Here is a 20,048-nt window from a genome sequence, read left to right on the forward strand (position 1 = left end):
CTCAGTCCCCTCGTCTGTAAAATGATGGACACAGTCCACTTGGATCCCACTGGGCCCTCAGGTACCCTGATGGCGGGCACACAGCCCCTGGACCTGAGGCCAGACAGCCCACAGTAAAGGTCTGGCTGACCCTGAGGGGTGGCCCAGACCCTGGACCGGGGGAGCCTGGCGGTGTCCCAGAGCAAGGCAGCAGATCAGGCTGCAGGGGACCAGGAGGTCACATCACCCCTGCACCTGGGCTCAGTAGAGGCATCACCCGGCTCTCTGCCATCAGGCAACCAGTTGGGCCACAAGCTCTGGTTAAGGGTCATGACTTTTCCCAGGGGTGGGGAGGTCCCAGGCCTCTCTGTTCCCAGACGGGCACCACCATACGGGTCCCCAAGCCCAGAGACTCCTTCCAAGCCCCTTGTTATCTACTGCCTTTTACTATCTTATCCTTTCCCCGTCTTTCCTTTCCCTCACCTTTCCACCCTGAAAGGCTGCCCGCGGCACTGGGGCTTAGCTACCCACCCCAGAGGGTGGCCCCGGGCCTGGATTCTTGACAAGAATGGGTCCCGCTTTGTCATCCTGAACAGCCTTCAGCTGCTCCTACAAACCCAAAGGGAACTCCTGCCATCCTCGTCCCCATGTGAGCTGGGGCTCCCGTGGGCCTGGGGGCCAGTGCGCATGCTGTCCCCTTAGCCTGGGAAACCCTTGCTCGCCCTTCCAGCCTCCCCTTCACGCCTCTTCCCGGGGCGGGGGGGGGGGGGGGAGTCCTGACTCCCGTTGAGGGCTGAGCTCATGCTGTCTGTGCTCACTGCACACCCCTGCCTGGCTGTCTCAGTTCTAATGAAACAGCTGCATAATTATTGCCGCTGTCTGCTCCTTCCTGAGTGGACAGAAAATCCCTCTTGTTTCCTGCTGTATCCCCAGTGCCTGGCACAGAGCACATATTTATTTACTCAATAAATATGTGTTGCATGAATGCGTGAGAGGAGGAAGGGAGGAAGGGAGAGAGGAAGAAAGGAAGGAGAAGGAAGGAAGGAAAGGGAAGGAAGTGAGGGAGGGAGGGAGGAAGAAGGAAGGGGCACAAAACCTTCCTACCCTGGGCCTCCTATAGGTTATCCTAAAGGAGAAATGCCATTTTAGGGGGGGGGTTTCTTGCTATTGGAGGTGACATAACAGACCCAGGAGACAGGAGGGGTTTTCGCCCACCAACATTTCTTGAGAAGGAAAGGCAGACTGGAATACTGATTGCATAACATTGTAGCCGAAGAGACGCTGGTTGGATCCGTGTCTCAAGTTTCCTCCGGAAGGGTGGCATTCTTGAACTCTGGTTCTGGTACTATTATCTCCTTGGGCGGCTGCCCCCTGGCAGGCCGTGCTTGGAGTGGACCCCCAGGAAGGAGCACTAACTGGGCCAGGAGGTACCCCCTGGAGAGGGTGGGTTGTTTGGGGGTTTTCATGGTGGAAAATCAGCAGATGAAGGGCAGTGCAGGCTGTTGGGTCCCACTGCACAGGGACTCCAGTCGTCAGGTGATATTTATCACACACACACACACACACACACACATCTGCCCCGGCAATGAGCTGGACAGAAGGAAACATGCTGGGGGGCGCCTGGGGGGGCTCAGTCAGTTAAGCGTCTGACTCTTGATTTCAGCTCAGTGCATGATCTCAGAGTTCGTGAGTTCGAGCCCTGCATCGGGCTCTGCGCTGACAGCGTGGAAACTGCTTGGGATTCTCTCTCCCCACCCCCTTCTCTGCCCCTCCCCTGCTTGCACTCTCTCTCAAAATAAATAAGTAAACTTAAAAATTCAAAAAGAAAGAAAGAAAGAAGGAAGGAAGGAAGGAAGGAAGCAAGAAAGCAAGAAGAAAGAAAGAAAGAAAGAAAGAAAGAAAGAAAGAAAGAAAGAAAGACTGCCTTCTGTCTGTGGCCCGTCACCCCCTCAGTGCCACGATGCTCACAGCCCAGCACTTCCTCCTTACATCTTCCCCTCACAGATGACTTGTGTTCTGGCTCTAAGATAGAAGCAGGGGGCGGGCAAGGAGAGGACGGGAGCACCTGGGAGGAGCCTCATGCCCGCTGACCCGCTCTCCCTTCTAACCACAGGTGCCCCCCCATCTTGATACTTTCTTCACCGAGGCGGACCGTCAGAGAGCAATCAAAGCCCACCAGGAAGAACACGCGGTGCGCCAGGGGACCCTGCGGATGGGCAACTACACCCACCCCTAGAGCCTTCTTGACACGGTAGAAAACTCCCGAAGCACTCACCTTCCTCGCCCCAGCTCGCTTTAGACTCCCCCCACCCCCCGCCATTTTTACGTGGCTTCTGCTTTGGCAAGGACCTCAGACTCAGGTCGTAGGTGGCCAATCCTTCTCAGGTCAGCCAATACTTACTCACCACCCCCAAACCCTCAACCTAGGGATTCCCCCTCCTCCAGGAACCCACCCACCCTCGGTTCTCGAGCCCTCACCTGATAAACCCGAATGACAAGGCAGATGTTAGACCCCGAGCTAAGGGTCAGTTCCTACGCTCTGCCCATTGAGCGTTAAGAACAACCTGTGTATTTCCTGCAGAAAGTGTGACAGTAACGTGCTTGAAAAGCCCTCATTTTATATTCTGAACACGAGTGTAACTGTTCTTTGGGGGATGCCTGATGTCTCACCATGCCGGTATGATCTCTCTGGGGCCCCTGGCAGTGAATGGGAAGAGCCCGTGCCCCTGACTCGGGGCCTCCCCCCGACGCCCTCCACGCCGGGGACCTGTCAATCACACACACAGGCCAACACAGGCTTCTCCAGCCAGGCTGACCTTGGAAGGGCAACCCCGGCCCAAAGGAGACAGTCTTCCGGGCCAGTAGGTGGGCTGACGATGCACGGGCTGAGGACTCCTGAGTTCGGCCAAACTGCTGCGTGCTTCTGACCCCAATCTCTCCGCGTGTTCTTGCCTTCTCCCCACAAATCGTCTATCGGTCTATTTTATTTTATTTTATTTTATTTTATTTTTTAAAATTTTTTTTTCAGCGTTTTTAATTTATTTTTGGGACAGAGAGACAGAGCATGAACGGGGGAGGGGCAGAGAGAGAGGGAGACACAGAACCGGAAACAGGCTCCAGGCTCCGAGCCATCAGCCCAGAGCCTGACGCGGGGCTCGAACTCACGGACCGCGAGATCGTGACCTGGCTGAAGTCGGACGCTTAACCGACTGCGCCACCCAGGCGCCCCTATCGGTCTATTTTAAATGAAAAGTGCTATTTGTCCCCCTCCCGCTGTATCTTTATTTGAAAACCAGTAAGCCAGTAGCAAGGACCAGCGTCACCCTCTTCCGACGGCGTTCCGACCCGGACGCTCTCCGAGGCACATTACCTTCTCTGACACGTCCCCGCCGTGTCTGTATGAAGCCGGGCACATCCTCGAGGTTTTAAATCCCTTTTCTCGTCTGAAAATTCCAACGACTCCTCTTCAGCCCAGAGCTCTCCCCGGGATTTCAGACTCACTTACCCAACTGCCCGCTTGACGTCTCCACTCAAGCGTCTGCTGTTCGGTGCAAACCAACACAGACGAGACAGAGCACTTGACTTCCCTTTCTCCCCACCAAACTTGCTTCTCCCTCCGTTTTTCCCTTCTCCTGGGCGACACCACCATCGACCTGCTGGAGCATCCTCTCCCACCTCGAGTCTAGCAAGCAGCCTGTCAACGCCTCTTCCAAAACATCCCAACCCTTCCCCTCCCAACCATATTCTCCACAGAGTAGCCCCTTAGCATTCCAGCAGCTTCCGTCGCTCTCGAAGGAACCTCCACACCCCTCACCCGGCCCACGGCCCTTGCTCCTGCCTTACGCTTTCTGTCTGCTTCCACTTCTCCCTGGAACACCTGGGCCCCCGACCGTCACCTGCCCATCGCTTCCTGTCATCCAGATCTTAGCGCCAACATCAAGTCCCCTGCGCGAAAGGTCTTCCGCGAAATAGCCACCAATAAAACTCACACCGGCTTGTTTTACTCCTTACAAAACAACGACGCCTTTTTCACTGCCGGTCTCTCCTCTAGCAGGGATGTGGCGTGGGATCGGGGACCTAAGATCCCAAGGGCCCGACATACGGTAAGTGCCCGTGATATCCGTGGAAGGACCCCCCGCAGGAATGTCCACTACGGCTCACGCGCCTTGCAGGCCGAGTGCTGGGCAGGGAGGCACATCCAAGTCTGGTGTTGACGAGTCTGACTGCATTTCTCAATCAGCCCTCCCCACCCCACACATGCGTCCCAATCCCATACAAATCCCACACATACTAACACCACTCAGGAACCTGGCCCAGCCAGGGCCTTGTCAGACCCCAACCTACACCAAGGGCCAGAAGTCCTCCTCCTGCCGCACGAGTCCGAGAGGAACAAGCATCCCCACTGATTTTGGCCAAAGCCACCCTGAAGCCTTGTGACCCCACAGGGAGCAGCGAGCCTGGTGTGGGAGCACAAGAGAGCCCGCGGGACCCGGCCACTGAGCCGGCAGCCATCGCATGTGGCCGAGAGCGTGAGGCCTGGCCTCCTCAACTAATCCCTGTGTGGCCTCGACCAAGTGTCTCAACCTCTCTATGCCTCGTCTGTGAGGCAGGACAGTGTAGGACATCTCCTTGAGCTAGATAACGATTAAAGAATGTGTACGGCATGACCAACTCACTTTTAAGTCTGGCACTTTTAAGCAATAGATTAATGTGAATTATCTTCTTATTACTAAAGCACAGGGGCGCCTGGGGGGCTCAGTCGGTTAAGCGTCAGACTTCAGCTCGGGTCCTGATCTCACAGTTCATGGGTTCGAGCCCCGCATCGAGGTCTGTGCCGACAGCTCAGAGCCTGGAGCCTGCTTCGGATTCTGCGTCTCCCTCTCTCTCTGTCCCTCCCCCGCTTGTGTTCGTTCTCTCTCTCTCTCAAAAATAAATGACCATTTAAAAAAAAATTTTTTTTAATAAATAAATAAATCACAGTGAAAGGGGCAACTGGAATCCTATCAGCAATTGAGGGATGAGAGTGTGCTTTCAAAGGAACAAAAAGCCTTTGTGTCCAGGTACATCAGGAAGGTGAAGGTAGTTTGAACTGAACCCACTGTTTTGCTCGTGTCCCCTACAGGAAGAGGAAGGGGGTGCATCAGGACGCAGAATTTCCAGAAGGGCCCGAAATTAGGTTCTGTCCGCCAAAGGCCGGGCGGGGCAAGCTCGGCTGTGGCAAAGAGAGAGATGCCCGGATGTGGCCCCTCCAGGCCTGCTTTTCTTTCCAAGGACCCGGGCCCAGGGGAAGTACGGAGTTGGCCAGAAAAAGCTAGCGGACGTCTCTTTCGCTTATGCGATCACGTCGTGTGTCCCAGCAGGGTGGGCCGCGCCGTGCTGGGAGACTTTCTGGGGCTGTGACAGGTGCCCTGGGAGCGGCTCCCCCTGTCCTGTCCTGGAGGTCCCAGCTTCTGGGAGCTCCCCACCCAGGCCTGAGCGGCTCGCCTCCGAGAGTCCCTCAGCTCCTTGTCCTACAGCGCCACCCGCTGGCAGGCTCGAGTGGAGGCCGCGGAAGTCCCTGGCCCTTCCCTCCCCACCGCCCTCCCCCAGCTCCGTCCTTCCCTCCTCATTAATTATTTGTGCCCACACCGAGCCCCGGGTCAGATTCCGGTCTGCTTCATCTGTCTTGGGTATCTCATTGCGTCCCCCAAACACTTGTGCTGCTTGCGTTGGGCCCTGGCTGCGGGGGTGGGGGCAGGGGGCCAGCACAACTGGGGTTGCTGTGTCTGCCCTTCAAGACCCAGGGTCCAGTCCCTGAAGGTTCCAGCCGGGAGGGGCCTTGATTTCCCCAAAGCAGATGTCCAAGGAGGCCTGGGGACAGTGAGCGAGCCCCAGGCCAGTGGCCAGTCCACCACATGGCCCAGAGCGTGCCCCTAAAACGACTTCTCCGAGATGGGCGGAAATGGGGAGAACTTAGCTTAGCTTAGTCCTCCTCCTCCACCACCAATAAATGCCGTGGGAGGGTGGCCGTCACCAGAGCTATGGCCTTGTCCCCCTGGTTTTGCTCCTTTCCCTGCTGGTTGGCATTCTACCCCTGGTTGAGTTTCTTAGCAGCAATGCACCTTAACCAAAGAGGCCCACGTGCACCGTCTTCAAGGACCACAGGGAAGCAGCTGGACCCTCACCTGGTCAGCCGGAAATGCCCTGAAGTGCCCTCTGAGGTGGGAGGGGACCGTGGCTGTGCCGATGAGCACTCGGCAAAAAGGGGAGCGAGTGCAGGCATGGAGTGTTGAGATGGGGACTCTGGAAACAGGACTCATGAACAGGGAAGGGCTTGAGCAAGCATCCAGTCCGGCCCGAGAAGACTGGAGGGTTGCAGAGTGACTTAGCAGCCAAGGTAGCACGGGGACAGACCTCCTGGGTGGTTGGTCAGCTTTTCTTTTCATAGACGGCCTCCAGTCTACGTCCAGATTTTTTTTTTAAGTTTATTTTTGAGAGAGAGAGAGCTAGCGGGGGAGGAGCAGAGAGAGAGGGAAAGAGCTAGAAGCCCAAGCAGGCTCCAGGCTCAGCACAGAGCCCAATGTGGGGCTCGAACCCATGAACCATGAGATCATGATCTGAGCTGAAATCGAGAGCCGGATGCTCAACCGACTGAGCCACCCAGGTGCCCCCACTTCGGGATTTTCAAACCAGAGCCCAAGCCTCATTCACTCTCTCCTCTCGCCCCTCCCTCTCCCTCTCCCTCTCCCTCTCCCTCTCCGTCTCCATCTCCGTCTCCGACATAGAACCAGATCCATTGTTTCCTTGGCCAGAGGAAAAGAGATGGGGTTCCGGAGTCTGTTGTGCGGCATTTTCATCAGGGCTGGGAGCAGTGAGCCAATGGTGATTTCTGCTCCTGTCTGGCAGGGGGTGGCCAGAAGCCTGACGAGGAAGCCATACTGGTGGGTCATAGATCTAAACCCAGTCTCCAGGGTTGGCCCCGGGATCTAGACAGAGATGGTTTGCCTTTTTGGTTCACCCATCCCAGCGCCTCAACTGGTGCTGGTTTAGAAATCACAGGTTTGGGGTCTAGGGAAGGCACATCTCCATGGCAGCAAGCAGACCAGCCGTGCAGGTGCCCAAGTGAACCTCACTGAAGCCAGACAGGTCTGTTTCCAAACAGCTACCTTGTCTCGCATTGGGCTTTTTGGACCAAAACAATCTTTTTGCTGCATTTCTTTTGTACTTGGGAAATGCTTTGATGCTTGAAATCATGAAAGGAAGAAAGAAAGACAGAGAGAAGGAAGGAAGGAAGGGAGGGAGGAGGGAAGGGAGGAAGAAGGAAGGAAACTAGGTTGGCTTTTTACACAGGTTCCTAGGACTGAATGCAGGTAAATTTTAGGTTTTTTTCAATGTTTATTTATTTTTGAGAGAGAGAGAGAGAGAGAGAGAGAGAGCAGAGGAGGGGCAGAGAGAGGGAGACACAGAACCCGAAGCAGGCTCCAGGCTCTAAGCTGTCAGCACAGAGCCCGACGCAGGGCTCGAACCCACAGACCTCAAGATCATGACCTGAGCTGAAGTCAGACGCTTCACCAACTGAGCCACCCAGGTGCCCCGGTAACTTTTAAATTTGAATCCACAGATGAGAAATTATCTATGAAAAGAAGCCTGGGTTGACGGGCACCATTGCTCTTGTTGGATCCATGAGTCGGGTCCTTTCTGTCACATTCCCCATGGCATCACCAGCATCTAGCATGGTGCACAGGCCAGAGTGCATGCTCAAAAGGATAAAAGGGAGGGAGGGAGGGAGGGAGGAAAGGAAAGAAAAAGCGGGGAGGGTACAAAGGTGGGAAGGAGGGGAGGAGGAAGAGAGGAAGATAGAGAATATGTTCTCTTTCTGGTTTCAGGAGCTCCATGGGGTTTTGAGCTCAACCAACACAAATGGTTGAGAACAGCGTGACCTTGACGGCCCACAAATTGCCCAAATCCTTGTCCAACCCATCTGTTTGCAGAGCAGGGAGATATTAGCATCCGGGCCTGGCCTATATCATCCAGGTCCCGTGCCCACTCCACATTAAAGACAGGTTTTAGGTGGAAGGCGCTGGGCAAAGAGGGGAGCTGACCTCTGCGGTGGGGGCTAGCGAGACAAGATAACCCGCCAGAGAAAAGTCTCTGGTTGTTGTTGGGACCACGAATTGCATAACCGCTGTTCTCCAGGATCAGAGCCCAGGGCGGAGCCTTCGTGAAGACCACGTAAAGTGGCCAACATCGTCCTCCTCTCACAGCTGAAAAAAACACGGCTCCGAAGGTGCTCAAGGTTACAGCACAGGGCTGGGACCACGGACCACGGCTGGGACTAAGGCAGATAAGGCCCTTGCCTAAGGCACAAAATTTACAGGACTGCCCCCCAATTCCCCGTAACGGAGACAAACAATATTTTAGTGCAATATTTTTTTGAACCCTTCCTTCTTTTTAAGTTCATTGGCTTATTTTTGAGAGAGCGTGTGTGAGCTAGCACAGGGGAGGGGCAGAGAGAGAGGAAGAAAGAGGATCCCAAGCAGGATCCGCACTGTCAGCGCAGAGCCCTATGCGGGGCTTGAACCCACAAACTGAGAGATCATGACCTGCGCTGAAATCAAGAGTCGGACACCTAATCAACAGAGCCACCCAGGCGCCCCTGATGCCATATATATATATATATATTTTTTTTTTAATCAAAATTTCAAAACCACTGATGGACCGAATAGCCGTGGTTTCAGTAAAGATCCCTGCGACTCACCTCACGTGTCCCACCTTAGCCCCAGCGTGGACTCTAGAGCCGGGATTCTGCTTCAAGTCCAGCCAGTGCTGCAGTCCATCCGGCCAAGCACCCTCCCAGGCCACACTGTCCTGCCCTTAGCCCCAGTTACCCAGAACCTTGAGTGGCATTCAAGTCACAATTCTTTGTGAGCCGAGAAGACCTGAGGATCATTCTCAGCAAGCTTTGGGCACATCTGCCCCGTGTGTGGCCAGGACAATCCCTCCTCCATGCTGGGGGCGGGTAGCATTCAGTGGAGAGAGAGGTGAAGCTGGGAAGAAGGAGTTGGTAAGAAGCGTGGCCCGGCCGGAGGCCCGGAAGCAATCAGGCCCATCCCTGACCCAAGGCCAAACCCAAGGCAAGAGCTCCAGGTGAAGCAGGATGCAGATTCTATAGGCAGGCCGCTTCATTGCCATCCAAGGGCCTCTTCCACCTGTGACCCTCACTACAAACCTCCGATGTTCAACGTCTTTGTATCAAAAGGAAAGCTGAGGTCCAGGCAAGAGAGATGCTCTGTCCAGAGTAAGGGCGGGGCCGGAGCTCGGGTCTTCTGAAGACTGGTCTGCGCCGATGATGTCCTTCCTGCCCCTGGAGAAGAGTGACAGCTCCTTCTCGGTGGGTATCTCTCTGTCTGTGGAAAAGTGGATTGGGACCTGGGTCCAAGGAGGGGCTGAAGTTGGTTTTGTTTGTGTTTTAAAGCAACCTCAGGGGTGCCTGGGGGGCTCAGTCGGTGAAGCGTCCAACTTCGGCTCAGGTCATGATCTCACGGCCCGTGGGACGGAGCCCCGCGTCGGGCTCTGTGCTGACGGCTCCGAGCCTGGAGCCTGCTTCGGATCCTGTGTCTCCCTCTCTCTCTCTCTGCCCCTCCCCAGCTCATGCTCTGTCTCTCTCAAAAATAAATAAACTTTTTTTTCATGTTTATTTTTGAGAGAGACAGAGACAGAGCATGAGTTGGGGAGGGTGGGGAGGTGGGTTTGGAATCCAGAAAAGGGAGCCTGGGTGCTGGAGCTCCAGCCCTTGGTTTAGACGGAGTAGTCCTGGGAGCTCCATTGAGAAGGTGCCCTTGTCACGCTCCCTCACTTTACTTCCCTTGAAGCCCCCCCTGCCCCTCCACCAGGCCCTCTCCCTCCTGGGGGCGGGGAGCCAAGACAGCCGAGGGCAGGGGACTGGGCTGGGGAGAGGGAGAGAGGTCTGCTTCCTGCTATGTAAAGGGAGCTTTCGGATATTAAGTCACTTGTTATGGTCCACACTCAGCTTTGCTGGACCTCAAAGCCCTTATATCCCCCCAGGAACCCCCCTCCCCCGGGAAGCTTAGGCAAATGCCAATTCCTGGGTGCCTTCCCAGCTAACCAAGAACTCAGGGGAGCACACACAAGCCTCTGGGGCTCTGGACAGGCCTCCACGCAAGAGCCAGAGAGGGGATGGGGCAAAGAGACAGGGGGAGGCCTGGTGGTGGAGCTGGAAACAGCCTGATAGGAATAAAACGAGATTAATGAGAGATGCTGAATGTCAGACAAAATTCCAGATGAAATAAATTGCCTACCGTGTTCTATATTAGAAGAGACCGTGATAATGCAACACTAATGATGGTACCCTAACAACTTGCTAACTATTCTTGGGCTCCAAGGAGTGCTGAGAAGCCCGCCAGGGCTGCGGGAAGTTGGGGTTCCTGCTGTTCTTTTCAACTGGAAAAGGTTTTCTTTCGCACAGCACACGCACACCTCACATCCTGCTGTGGCTCCGATCCCCCCCGCGGACGCGGTGCCCAGCGCTACTGAAGGCTTCGCGGTGGCTTGGTTTTCGCCGGGTGCGGGATCCAAACCCCAGCCTGAGACCAGGAGGCCAGAAAAGGTCCGTGCTCTGCCAGACGCAGATCCGCCCAGGGCAGGGGCCGCTCAAGACCCACCTGTGGGCCAGAGCAGGACAGTGTTTTCCTCCTGACCTGGCGGGGTCCATGAATCGGGGCCTTGGGGAGCAGCCTGACCCTCTAAGAAGCCCAGGGTGGGGGATCCTGTTGACCTGAGTTGAGACCTTGAGTACCCGGTGGGGGTGGGGTTGCTCCGGAGATGCAGCCGCTAGGCCCCAAGAGCAGGGGTGGGGTGAGAGAGTGGAGTGGAAAAGCCTCCAGAGGCGCCCAGAGCAGGAACCAGGCCCAAGGTGGGGGCTGCCGGGCCCTTGTGATTTATGTCCCCCTCCCCATCCACCTAACGAAAATGAACGACCTGCCGGCCGGCCTGCGGCGGGGAGGCGCCCACTGCAACCGCGGCCCAGCCGGGGCGGAGGGCCTGTCTGCTCGAGGCCCCTCGGCGCCCGCCCTCCCGCCTCCCCGACAGCTTGCAGCCGAGCGGGGCCCGCGGTCCCCGGGGAGCCGCCCGTCTTCGCTCCCAACCCGGCCGGCGGCGAGGCCGCTTCCAATCTGCCGGCGGGCGCAGGGGGAGAGCGCGGGGAGCCAGGCGTGAGGCCACCGCCAACCTCGCTGGAGGAAGAAGAAAGTTTCTGCTCGCCAGGCCGCGCGGGGCTCCCACGGGCCGAGTCTCGGGTTTGGGGGGGATGCGGGGGCCTCACTGTTCCCCCGGGGTCTCCGACGCGGGTCCGGGTAGTTTTCCAGGGGCCCGTGGGGAAGGGGAAACGGCCGTTCGCAGGCGCGCGGGGCAGGCCGGGCTCCCGGCGCGGAGCTGGCGAAGGGCGCCTCGGGCCCGCGGGGCCGGCTGCAGGCGCGCCAGCTCGGCTCTCTCCGCCCTCGACCACAGACGCGGGTCGCGATCCCTGGGGCCGTGCCAAGGGGACCCAGGCCCCGCACGCCCTTCAGATCTGCCCGCCGCCCTGGGCCCCGACACCGGAGGCCAACCCCTGAAGGGCGCCTAACTGGAGCACCGCGGCTGGGGCAGTGGAGAGGGCGAGGGGGCGCGTTATTCACAATGAAAAGACAGTGTTTCCAGCGCTGCCTTGAAAACACATCCCGGGGCAAGCTCCAGCTGCGCGCGGAGTAAAGAAGCCGTTTGCAGACGTCTACACTCGCCCTGGGAAGCTCTTTCGCGTCCTTGTTAGGAGGCACAAAAACAGCCGGTGCGGTGCCCCCGGGACACCAGGCCGGGTCGGGGTCCCTGCCTTCTTTGCTCGGGGCGCTGCTTCCCTGGGGCCACACACATTTCTCGGGGTCTCCGATGTCCCAGGCAGGATCTTCCCACGTTCTCCACTCTCGCCCCGCAACGAAACCATCCTGCCGCCCCGTTTCCAGGCTGACACCAGGCTTTCCCAAAGCCCTGCCAGGCCCGCGGGGTCCAAAGAGAGCAGACAGAGGGCTGCAAAAGTCCTAGGCGGGAAACATCTAGAGCCCAACGGAAGCGCCCCGAAACAATGTGTCTTAAACCGAAATCTCTTCCCCACACCAGATTAGGGCTTACACACACACACACACACACACACACACACACACACTTCCTTCTCTACTGGGTTTAGTCCCTTTCTCTCTCTGGAGGAAGAAAAACGCGGGCCGTTGGGGGGGGGGGGTTGCGGAGAAAGGATCTCTGACAGCCCCACGGACGAGTAATTTGAATAACTGTAGAAGAGGGTAGGGGAAAACTTTAAAAAAACTCCCATCCCGACCCACCGGCAGCGGCAGCCGGCTTCGGACCCCTCCCCGCCAGCCCGTGCCCCCCTCGGCTAATCACCCTCATTAGGAGCCTCATCACCGGCCTAATGAAAGCAAACCGTGTGGAAATCGCCGGTAAACAGTTGGGTCTGTGCTGTAATTAATTCAGTGTCTCTTTTAATCAAACTGAAAGGGAATCGGGCAGCGGCTTGCGGAGCCGTGACATCACCCCCAAAATCGGCCGGAGCCAATCAGCGTCATCACTCCGGGGACACGTGGGCGAGTCCCCTTTAAAAAAAAAAAAAAAACACAACACAACGAAAAAAAAAAAAGAAACAAAAAAAAAAACCCAGCCCCAAAGTAAAAGTGACACAAGTTCATTTTTTAAAGGAAGGGGGGGAGGCGAAGGCGCGCGCGGAGGACGCGCTGAGAGCTGCAACCGCGGAGCCGGAGGCGCTGTCCTCGGTGCTGACGGGCCCCCGGAGCGGAGGGAGCGCGGCGACAGGACCTCCCTGGCCAGGTGGAGCGTCATGCGCCGCGGGCCGCCGCCGCCGCTATCCGCGGTGCTGACGCCTCCAGGTGCGCTCCGTTCGGCCGACTGGTAGCTCGGCTCCGCAGCTATCCGCGCTTCTGACCCCGCTGCCCTCGGCCACTGCTAGCCTGGAGGAAGCGTGCGGTTTGGATTTTTTTTTTTTTACGCCGTTCTTTATTTAGATTCCAACATCCTCGCGTCTCTTCTGTGCCAAAGGGGCGCTCAGGCCGTCCATCTCCCCCTTTGCTCTCCCCAACTTGGCGCACCCTCCCTCCCATTCCTCCCTGACACTCCCACCACCCCCCCTCGGCTCGGCAGCTCGGCGCGATGCTGCAGAAGACGCGCTGAGCCCTTTTGGATCTAATGCGCAGAGGAGGTTGGCCCAGAGCTCCCCGGCTCCCCCAAGGCTGAACTCCGTCCAAGGTGCCCGCAGGCTCCCTGCCCGCCTTCCCCATGCCAGCCCGCAGCTAGGGGCAGGGGCAGCGGTGGCTGGGGTTGGGGGTGGGTGGGGAGCTTTTGGGGAGGACAGGTCGCAGCTTGGCTATGGAAGGCTCCAATGGCTTTGGGATCGACTCCATTCTCTCCCACCGTGCGGCCAGCCCCGCCCTTCCCAAGGGGGACCCCTTGCTTGGGGACTGCCGCTCGCCCCTGGAGCTGAGTCCGCGCTCGGAGAGCAGCAGCGACTGCTCTTCACCAGCCTCACCAGGAAGGGACTGTCTGGAGACGGGCACCCCGCGGCCTGGCGGGGCATCAGGCCCAGGTTTGGACTCTCACCTGCAGCCTGGGCAGCTCTCGGCCCCAGCCCAGTCGCGCACCGTGACCTCCTCCTTTCTGATCAGGGACATCCTTGCCGACTGCAAACCACTGGCGGCCTGTGCACCCTACTCTAGCAGCGGGCAGCCGGCCGCCCCTGAGCCTGGGGGCCGTCTTGTGGCCAAGGCTGGGGAGGACTTTAGAGACAAGCTGGACAAAAGTGGCAGCAACGCCTCATCGGACTCTGAGTATAAAGGTAAGAAAACGGGAGGAGAAGCCTTGGGGGGGGGGGTGGCATGCTACATTTCTAAGAACTGCTATATTTCCAAACACGCACAGGGATATGTACGTGCTCACTTGGAGTTCCCCGGGGCTCAGGCTGAACCTTTTGGTCTTGTCTGAACCTTTGAGCTGGCCCCATGGCTACGCCTTTGAGCAAAAAGAGTCGGGCGGAGAAAGCAGAAGAGGGATGCTGTGTGCCCCAGGAGAGAGTCTGCAAAATGCACAAAACCAACTTTCTAAACTTCACCTGGGACCACTTTTCCAGCGGCACTGGCGGGCGGGAACAGGTTCCTCTCAGGCTAGCGGTTCTCTGGGAAAAAAAATCTTGCCGAAGCAATGGCAAATCCAAAGGGTTCTGTTTGAACAGCCTTTTATAAGAGTGAAAGCCTGGCAGGACATTTCAGGTGGAGCCTTAAGAACAATCAGCATTTCCCCCCTTTAATATGAACTTCCAGGCGGGAAACTGAGTTCCCCTCCCACCGGGGCCCAGTGTGATGTGGGCCCTGGGAATCGTGCAAAAGAAAGGCTCACTCCAAAGTAGAAACAGCAGCCGGGTGGCTGGTGGGTTCAGAGGTCTGGTCGAGAGGGGAGGACCCTGCGCCCACCCCATGGTTCTCACCGAATTTGATTTCAAGTGCATCCAACTTCAGCTCGTGTATGGGACCCGGAGACTCCCAAGTGACCAGCCCCACTTCCCCTCTATTGGGGTTGGGGCCCCTTTGCTCGCCTTTTTACCTTCTGCGAATCTTTTTGCTGTCGTGGGTTCTTTTACGTCCCCTCTTGACCAGGAAGTGGAGATTGGGATCAAGAGGAAAGAGGGAAGGAAGGGAGGAAGGACGAAAGAAAGGAAAGAGCCCCTCATTTTGTTTCTCACCCCCCAGCCACCACCTTGGTGAGGCCAGGGGTGCAAAATGCTTTCTAGGAAGAGGTCAGAAGGCAGGAGGGGAAGGAGTCTCAGAGTGTCAAGGGAGAAAGCCCTGTGTCCCCCATCCAGCAGAAAACTAGAGTCTGGTGGGGCTCTTTCAGTCTTACGATCAATTCTGGGAACCTTTTCGTGAGACAAACCTTCCCTAATACAAGCAACCTCTTTATTGTATGAGGAGCCCTGCACCTGCTGTACCTGATTTCTACTCAGTCTTGATATGAATTTAAGGGAAGCTCATTGAACACTCTCCTCCCAACTAAGAATTCTTTTCTGGACGAGCCCTGATCACAAACCAAAACCCATTTGGGGCCCGACTCCACATCCCACTGCCCCCCACTTCCCCACAGAAACTGCCCAGTCTCCTTCAGCTTCCCCGGGCCAGCCATGCCTAGAAAAAGGGCTGGTTGGGCTGGAGAACCCAGAAAGGAGGTCCAGAGGCATGTGGCCCAGTGACCCTTGCCCCTCCCCCTGGGGCCTGTTTAAGAGAGGCAAAGAAAACTTGCCTGGGAGAAAGACAGGAGGTGGGGGGGGGGGGAGGGAGGCAACGTAAATATATATTTATAACATCGTAGTTTATTATTTATAATTCCCAACAACACCCCAGCTTTATGGTTAGAGTAAGGGGCAAGAATCCTGCTGCTGGTGGGGGTCAAAGATAGCTTGGCTATTGCCTCCTTTTATTTCGTTGCCTGTAGGTGGGATTTTGAGATTTCGTTTAAGATAATTGGAATATCAATTTTCTTCTCCTGTCCCTGATGATATCTGATCAGGGAGGTGATGAGGGCCGGCTATCCACATATCACTTAAATAGGTTTGGAGCAGAGGAGGGGGGGGTGAAGTTCTCCCTCACCCCTGCCCACCCCCACCCCCACCCCCACCCCCACCCCAGGCACTGCTGTCTTTGCACTTACAAAGCTCCAGGGCGAACAAGAAAGTGGAAACATGCTCTAAGACAATGTCTGGAGCGGTTCTCCAACGTGGAGGTGAGTTTTTCAGGGCCCGCGTTGGGAAACCTTGAGAGAGACGCACACACCGAGCACAGCAGCCAGCCGGGCTGGGCATCTAAACAATTCGACTACCATCCACCTTCCATGCTAAGAATAATTTCTTCCAAGAAGGGTACAGAGGGAAGGTCTGTTCCATCCTGAGTTTTCGGCATCAAAGGCTCCTCAAACATCACGCTGAAAGGAACTGAGACCAGGCTTTGAAGTGAGGCGGTCTGCCGCTAGGTCCTGCCTGTTGGAGCCAATGTCCGTGGAGAAATCAAGCCCGTGCCTTGCTCCGAATAGGCTGGGCCTGGAATTCTGGGGCACTGAGATGTGGCTTCCAGACCAGAGTTCGGGGTCCCATTGGGCTGAGACTGTTCTGGAGGCTGAGGTTGAGAGGCACAGAGTGCGGACCCAAAGGCTCCAGCCGGTGCCAAAGAGGGATTAGAGGAAAGCCCAGGTATCCACCCCGTTCTTCCTGACATCACAAATTCAACAACCCCCCCCCCCACACACACACACCCCACCTCAGCCCCAAGAAGTTGGGGATTTTCATAGTCCGGGCATTTCCATCAAAAAGTACGGTTTCCACGATTTCCATTTTGAGATTTGAATAATTGTTTCCTCACATTTGTTTCAACTTTACCTTCGGGCACAGACAGAACCCAAATTTCGCCCACCCCAACACACCTCCTGAGGTGGCCATGCCCCAGGGTGGCCTCAACTCAGGGGGCCGGGGGCAAGGAGTCTGGTGGAGGCCGGAGGGAGGGAAGCAACGGCCGGTTTCTCGGGAGCCAGTCGCTCTCCCTGCTTGCCTGCCTGCCTCCCTTCCAGTACCCGGGGCCCGGGCCCTCCCCGGCCCAGAACCTCTGCCTTTCCGGTTGAAAAGTCTCCCTCCCTAGTGGCTCAATTAACCGGATTATTGTTTCCTACAGAGAGAAATCAACTTGCATTCAGCTGAACCCTGTCACTGCAAACGCCAGGCACAATGAAACTCACCATAAAAGAAAACAGAGAAAACGAGGGGGAAGCCCCAGCTGGTGCAGCCAGTCTGGGGGACACGGTCTTTGGGTTGTAGGGTCACTTTAGGGAGAGAAGGAGGGAGATCACAGAGTTGGCTCTACCGAGTGTGCGTTTTCGGTGCCGTCGACCCAGAACCAAGGTGCCTGGGGGATAAAAGAAACCGCCTTGTCCGTTCCATTCTTGGGCCTTCGGAGCGGGGGAGACCCTGCCGGGGTGTCCCGATCGAGGGGCGGAAACACACGACAGCGGGCTTCGTAGGGACAAGGAAACTCGGACCACGGCGACGCGCGCATCTGAGGGGCGAACGCGCCGCGTAATTTTCCAAGCGCCTCGCGCTCCCGGCTCCGGCGCCCCGCGCTCCGCCCTCCAACGCGCGGTTTGTAGGTGGCTTAGGGACGGCGGAAGCGATCGCTACGGATTCGCGTCCGGCAGGGCCAGGCGAGATGTGCGGACAATAATTTATTTCCTAGGACAACGATTCGCGGCGGGCCGAACAGGTTTTTGTCTCTCCACGCGGGTTTTTCTCCCCACATTCCGGCCCTCGGCTTCCTCCCTTCCTGGTCCGCACGCGGCCAGAAGAGCGGGGTGCAGCTGCGGGGGCCCAGACCCGCACCCCTGAGCGCGCACCTAAGCAGCCCACCCGCTGCAAACCCTCCCCTTCTCCCCGCGGCGGCTCCAGCCGGTCGCTCGGCTCCATCACGGTTATTCCGTTTATCCCTCCAGGGAGCGCGGCGGAGAGCGAGCGAGTCGAGTTCTCCTGGTCCCTCGCTCTGGGTCATTTGTGCCCGGAGGTATCCGTCGTCCTCCTCCTCCGCCAGGGTTCACGGCCTGGTTTCGGGGCCCCGGAGGTCCCGCCTAACAGCGGCTTTGCCGCGGGCCCACGCGCCGGAGTGCGGCGGGACCGCGGCGGCCGGGAGCCGCGTTTACGCGGGCCGGCGGGGGCCCCCCGGCTGGGGCAGGAGGGCGCCGGCGGGCAGGCGGCGAGGCCCGGCCCTGACGCGCCGCTGTGTCTCCGCAGTGAAGGAGGAGGGCGACCGCGAGATCTCCAGCTCCCGGGACAGCCCCCCTGTGCGCCTGAAGAAGCCGCGCAAGGCCCGCACGGCCTTCACCGACCATCAGCTGGCGCAGCTGGAGCGCAGCTTCGAGAGGCAGAAATACCTGAGCGTGCAGGACCGCATGGAGCTCGCCGCTTCGCTCAACCTCACCGACACGCAGGTCAAGACCTGGTACCAGAACCGCAGGTGAGGCCTGGCTGTGGGGGTGGGGGGCGCAAAGGGCCTCCTTTCCTAACTGCCCCTCCAAGGGACCCACCAGTCCACGGCGCGACGCTGGGAGGGCCCCCGAGCTTTCCTTACTCAGCAAAAGTAAGGAAACTGAGGCCTCCAGGGGAGAAGGCCTTGCCCCAAGTTCACAGTGAGGGAGGGCGCCAGAACTGCACTGGTCTCCAGTGCCTGGGCATCCCCCCCCCTCCCCAGAACAGGAGGACAGACACACGGGCCAGCAGAGAGGCCTAAGGCCTGCCGGCACCCACCAGCGTCCTGATGACTGCCCCGGGTGCCAGCCTTAGCCCACATTGGGGCCGTTGAGCTTCCCCAGTGGGAGTGCCAGGCCTGGGGAGGGGTGATGGCCTCCGTGTCCAGAACGGGTTTGGGGGCAGGGAGGAACTAGTGGGGAGCCCTGATGTGGGTGTCTGGCACTGTCTGAGCTCTCCCGGTGGGGCGGGGCGGGGGGGGGGGGCTCTTCTGGCCTCCGCAGCTTTTCCCGTCCTGAAACCCAAGGAAGGGACAGACCCAGCTCTGGCTCCTTGGGGACAGGGTGACTGGGAGATTGGCGTTTCCTAACCTCCCTCCACCATACATGCACAGGATGAAAACACTCACACACACACACACACACACACACACTGACACAGCTCATACAGTCACACACACCCTCACTCACGCTCACACACTCAGTGGAGGCTGGAGTGGTGCTTTCCATAAACAAGCCTCAGAACACATCTCCCCATTAATAATAAATACCGATTACTGCTCCGGGCATCAATAATTAAGGCCCGTTACAGTAATTACACAATTATGATGATGATGAATAATTCAGGGAGGGAAACGCGGTTGGTGTGGCTGAGACAGCCTCGGTGGGCCCATGGCTGGCTGGGCCAGCCTCGCCGGCCAGGTGCACCCAGGGGTCCCGGCTGAAGCTCAGGCAATGAACCAGCATGGCCTCGACTTCCTTGCCTCCCCTAAGCCCCCGGCGGACACTCGGCTGGTGGTCTCTGAATTCGGGGACACACAGTCCGCTGCGGGGCCCCTCCCAGGCCTCGGATCTGGGGGCAGCCGGTGTGGCCAAGAGAGTGTCAGAATCACCACCGCCTCGCGCCTCGCGGTGTTTGCAGCCGCGCGCCCCTCTCCACGGCTAGCGGACCGGCTTCTGCGGTCCACACTCCGGCCCCCACCATCCTCTCCCTGGTGGTCGCCTTCCTCAGTGTTGGAGCCCCAACACCCAACTCCAAGGGGCCCCTGCATCCCCGGAGCACAGTGTAGTGAGGTGACAATCCGGTCTTTGGGGTCAGCCAGCCCGGGCTCTACGTCTTTGGAGACCAGCTCTTAAACGGCCCAGGCCTCAGTTTTCTTATCTGTAAAATAGGGTTAATACCACGGAAGGCCCGGTGGAAGATGAAAGGAGCCGATGCGCGGAACACGGGAGAATTATTTATTTGCAAATTACAAATGTTATTTAGTAACCAATTCGGGCGATCCCTCTTGGCCTCCCCGCAGGCGCTCTGGGCCGGGCACTCGCGAGGGGCAGGGGGCTGGGGCCGCCCCAGCCCTGACCCCGCCGTCCGCGTTTATTTCGGTCCCCAGGACTAAATGGAAGCGACAGACGGCAGTCGGGTTGGAGCTGCTGGCGGAGGCGGGCAATTACTCGGCGCTCCAGCGGATGTTCCCGTCGCCTTATTTCTACCCGCAGAGTCTAGTTTCCAACCTGGATCCCGGCGCCGCCCTGTATCTGTACCGCGGGCCCAGCGCGCCGCCGCCCGCCCTGCAGAGACCTCTGGTGCCCCGCATCCTCATCCACGGACTCCAGGGCGCCAGCGAGCCGCCCCCGCCGCTGCCCCCGCTGGCCGGCGTCCTCCCGCGCGCCGCTCAGCCTCGGTGAAGCGCCCGCCCGCCTCCCCGGGGCTCTGCGTGGGCCCCTGCCGCCTGCCGCTCCCCGGGCGCGGG

At 58.2% G+C, this 20,048-nt stretch overlaps 2 protein-coding genes across 10 annotated transcripts in view; both read left to right on the plus strand.

The window, feature by feature from the left end:
- CFAP77 (cilia and flagella associated protein 77) overlaps positions 1-4,654 on the plus strand; it is a 131,075-nt gene extending 126,421 nt beyond the window's left edge. Inside the window, exons 6-8 of one of the 9 annotated variants that reach the window (XR_006210428.1) lie at positions 2,093-2,230; positions 4,031-4,082; positions 4,425-4,654. Coding sequence is in view for 7 of the 9 variants with exons in the window: in XM_042963914.1 (XP_042819848.1) it covers positions 2,093-2,215 (123 nt within the window). In the remaining 2 variants the exon portion in view is untranslated. The other 8 variants (XR_006210427.1, XM_042963917.1, XM_042963914.1 and 5 more) reach the window with 8 other exon arrangements.
- Positions 4,655-13,401: 8,747 nt separating this feature from the next.
- BARHL1 (BarH like homeobox 1) lies at positions 13,402-20,048 on the plus strand. The gene is made up of 3 exons (XM_042965097.1): positions 13,402-13,867; positions 17,846-18,068; positions 19,689-20,048. The coding sequence occupies exons 1-3, from the start codon at positions 13,402-13,404 to the stop codon at positions 19,981-19,983; spliced, it is 984 nt and encodes a 327-aa protein (XP_042821031.1). The 3' UTR covers positions 19,984-20,048.

The sequence above is a fragment of the Panthera tigris genome, chromosome D4, assembly GCF_018350195.1.
Source record: "Panthera tigris isolate Pti1 chromosome D4, P.tigris_Pti1_mat1.1, whole genome shotgun sequence".
NCBI lineage: Eukaryota > Metazoa > Chordata > Mammalia > Carnivora > Felidae > Panthera > Panthera tigris.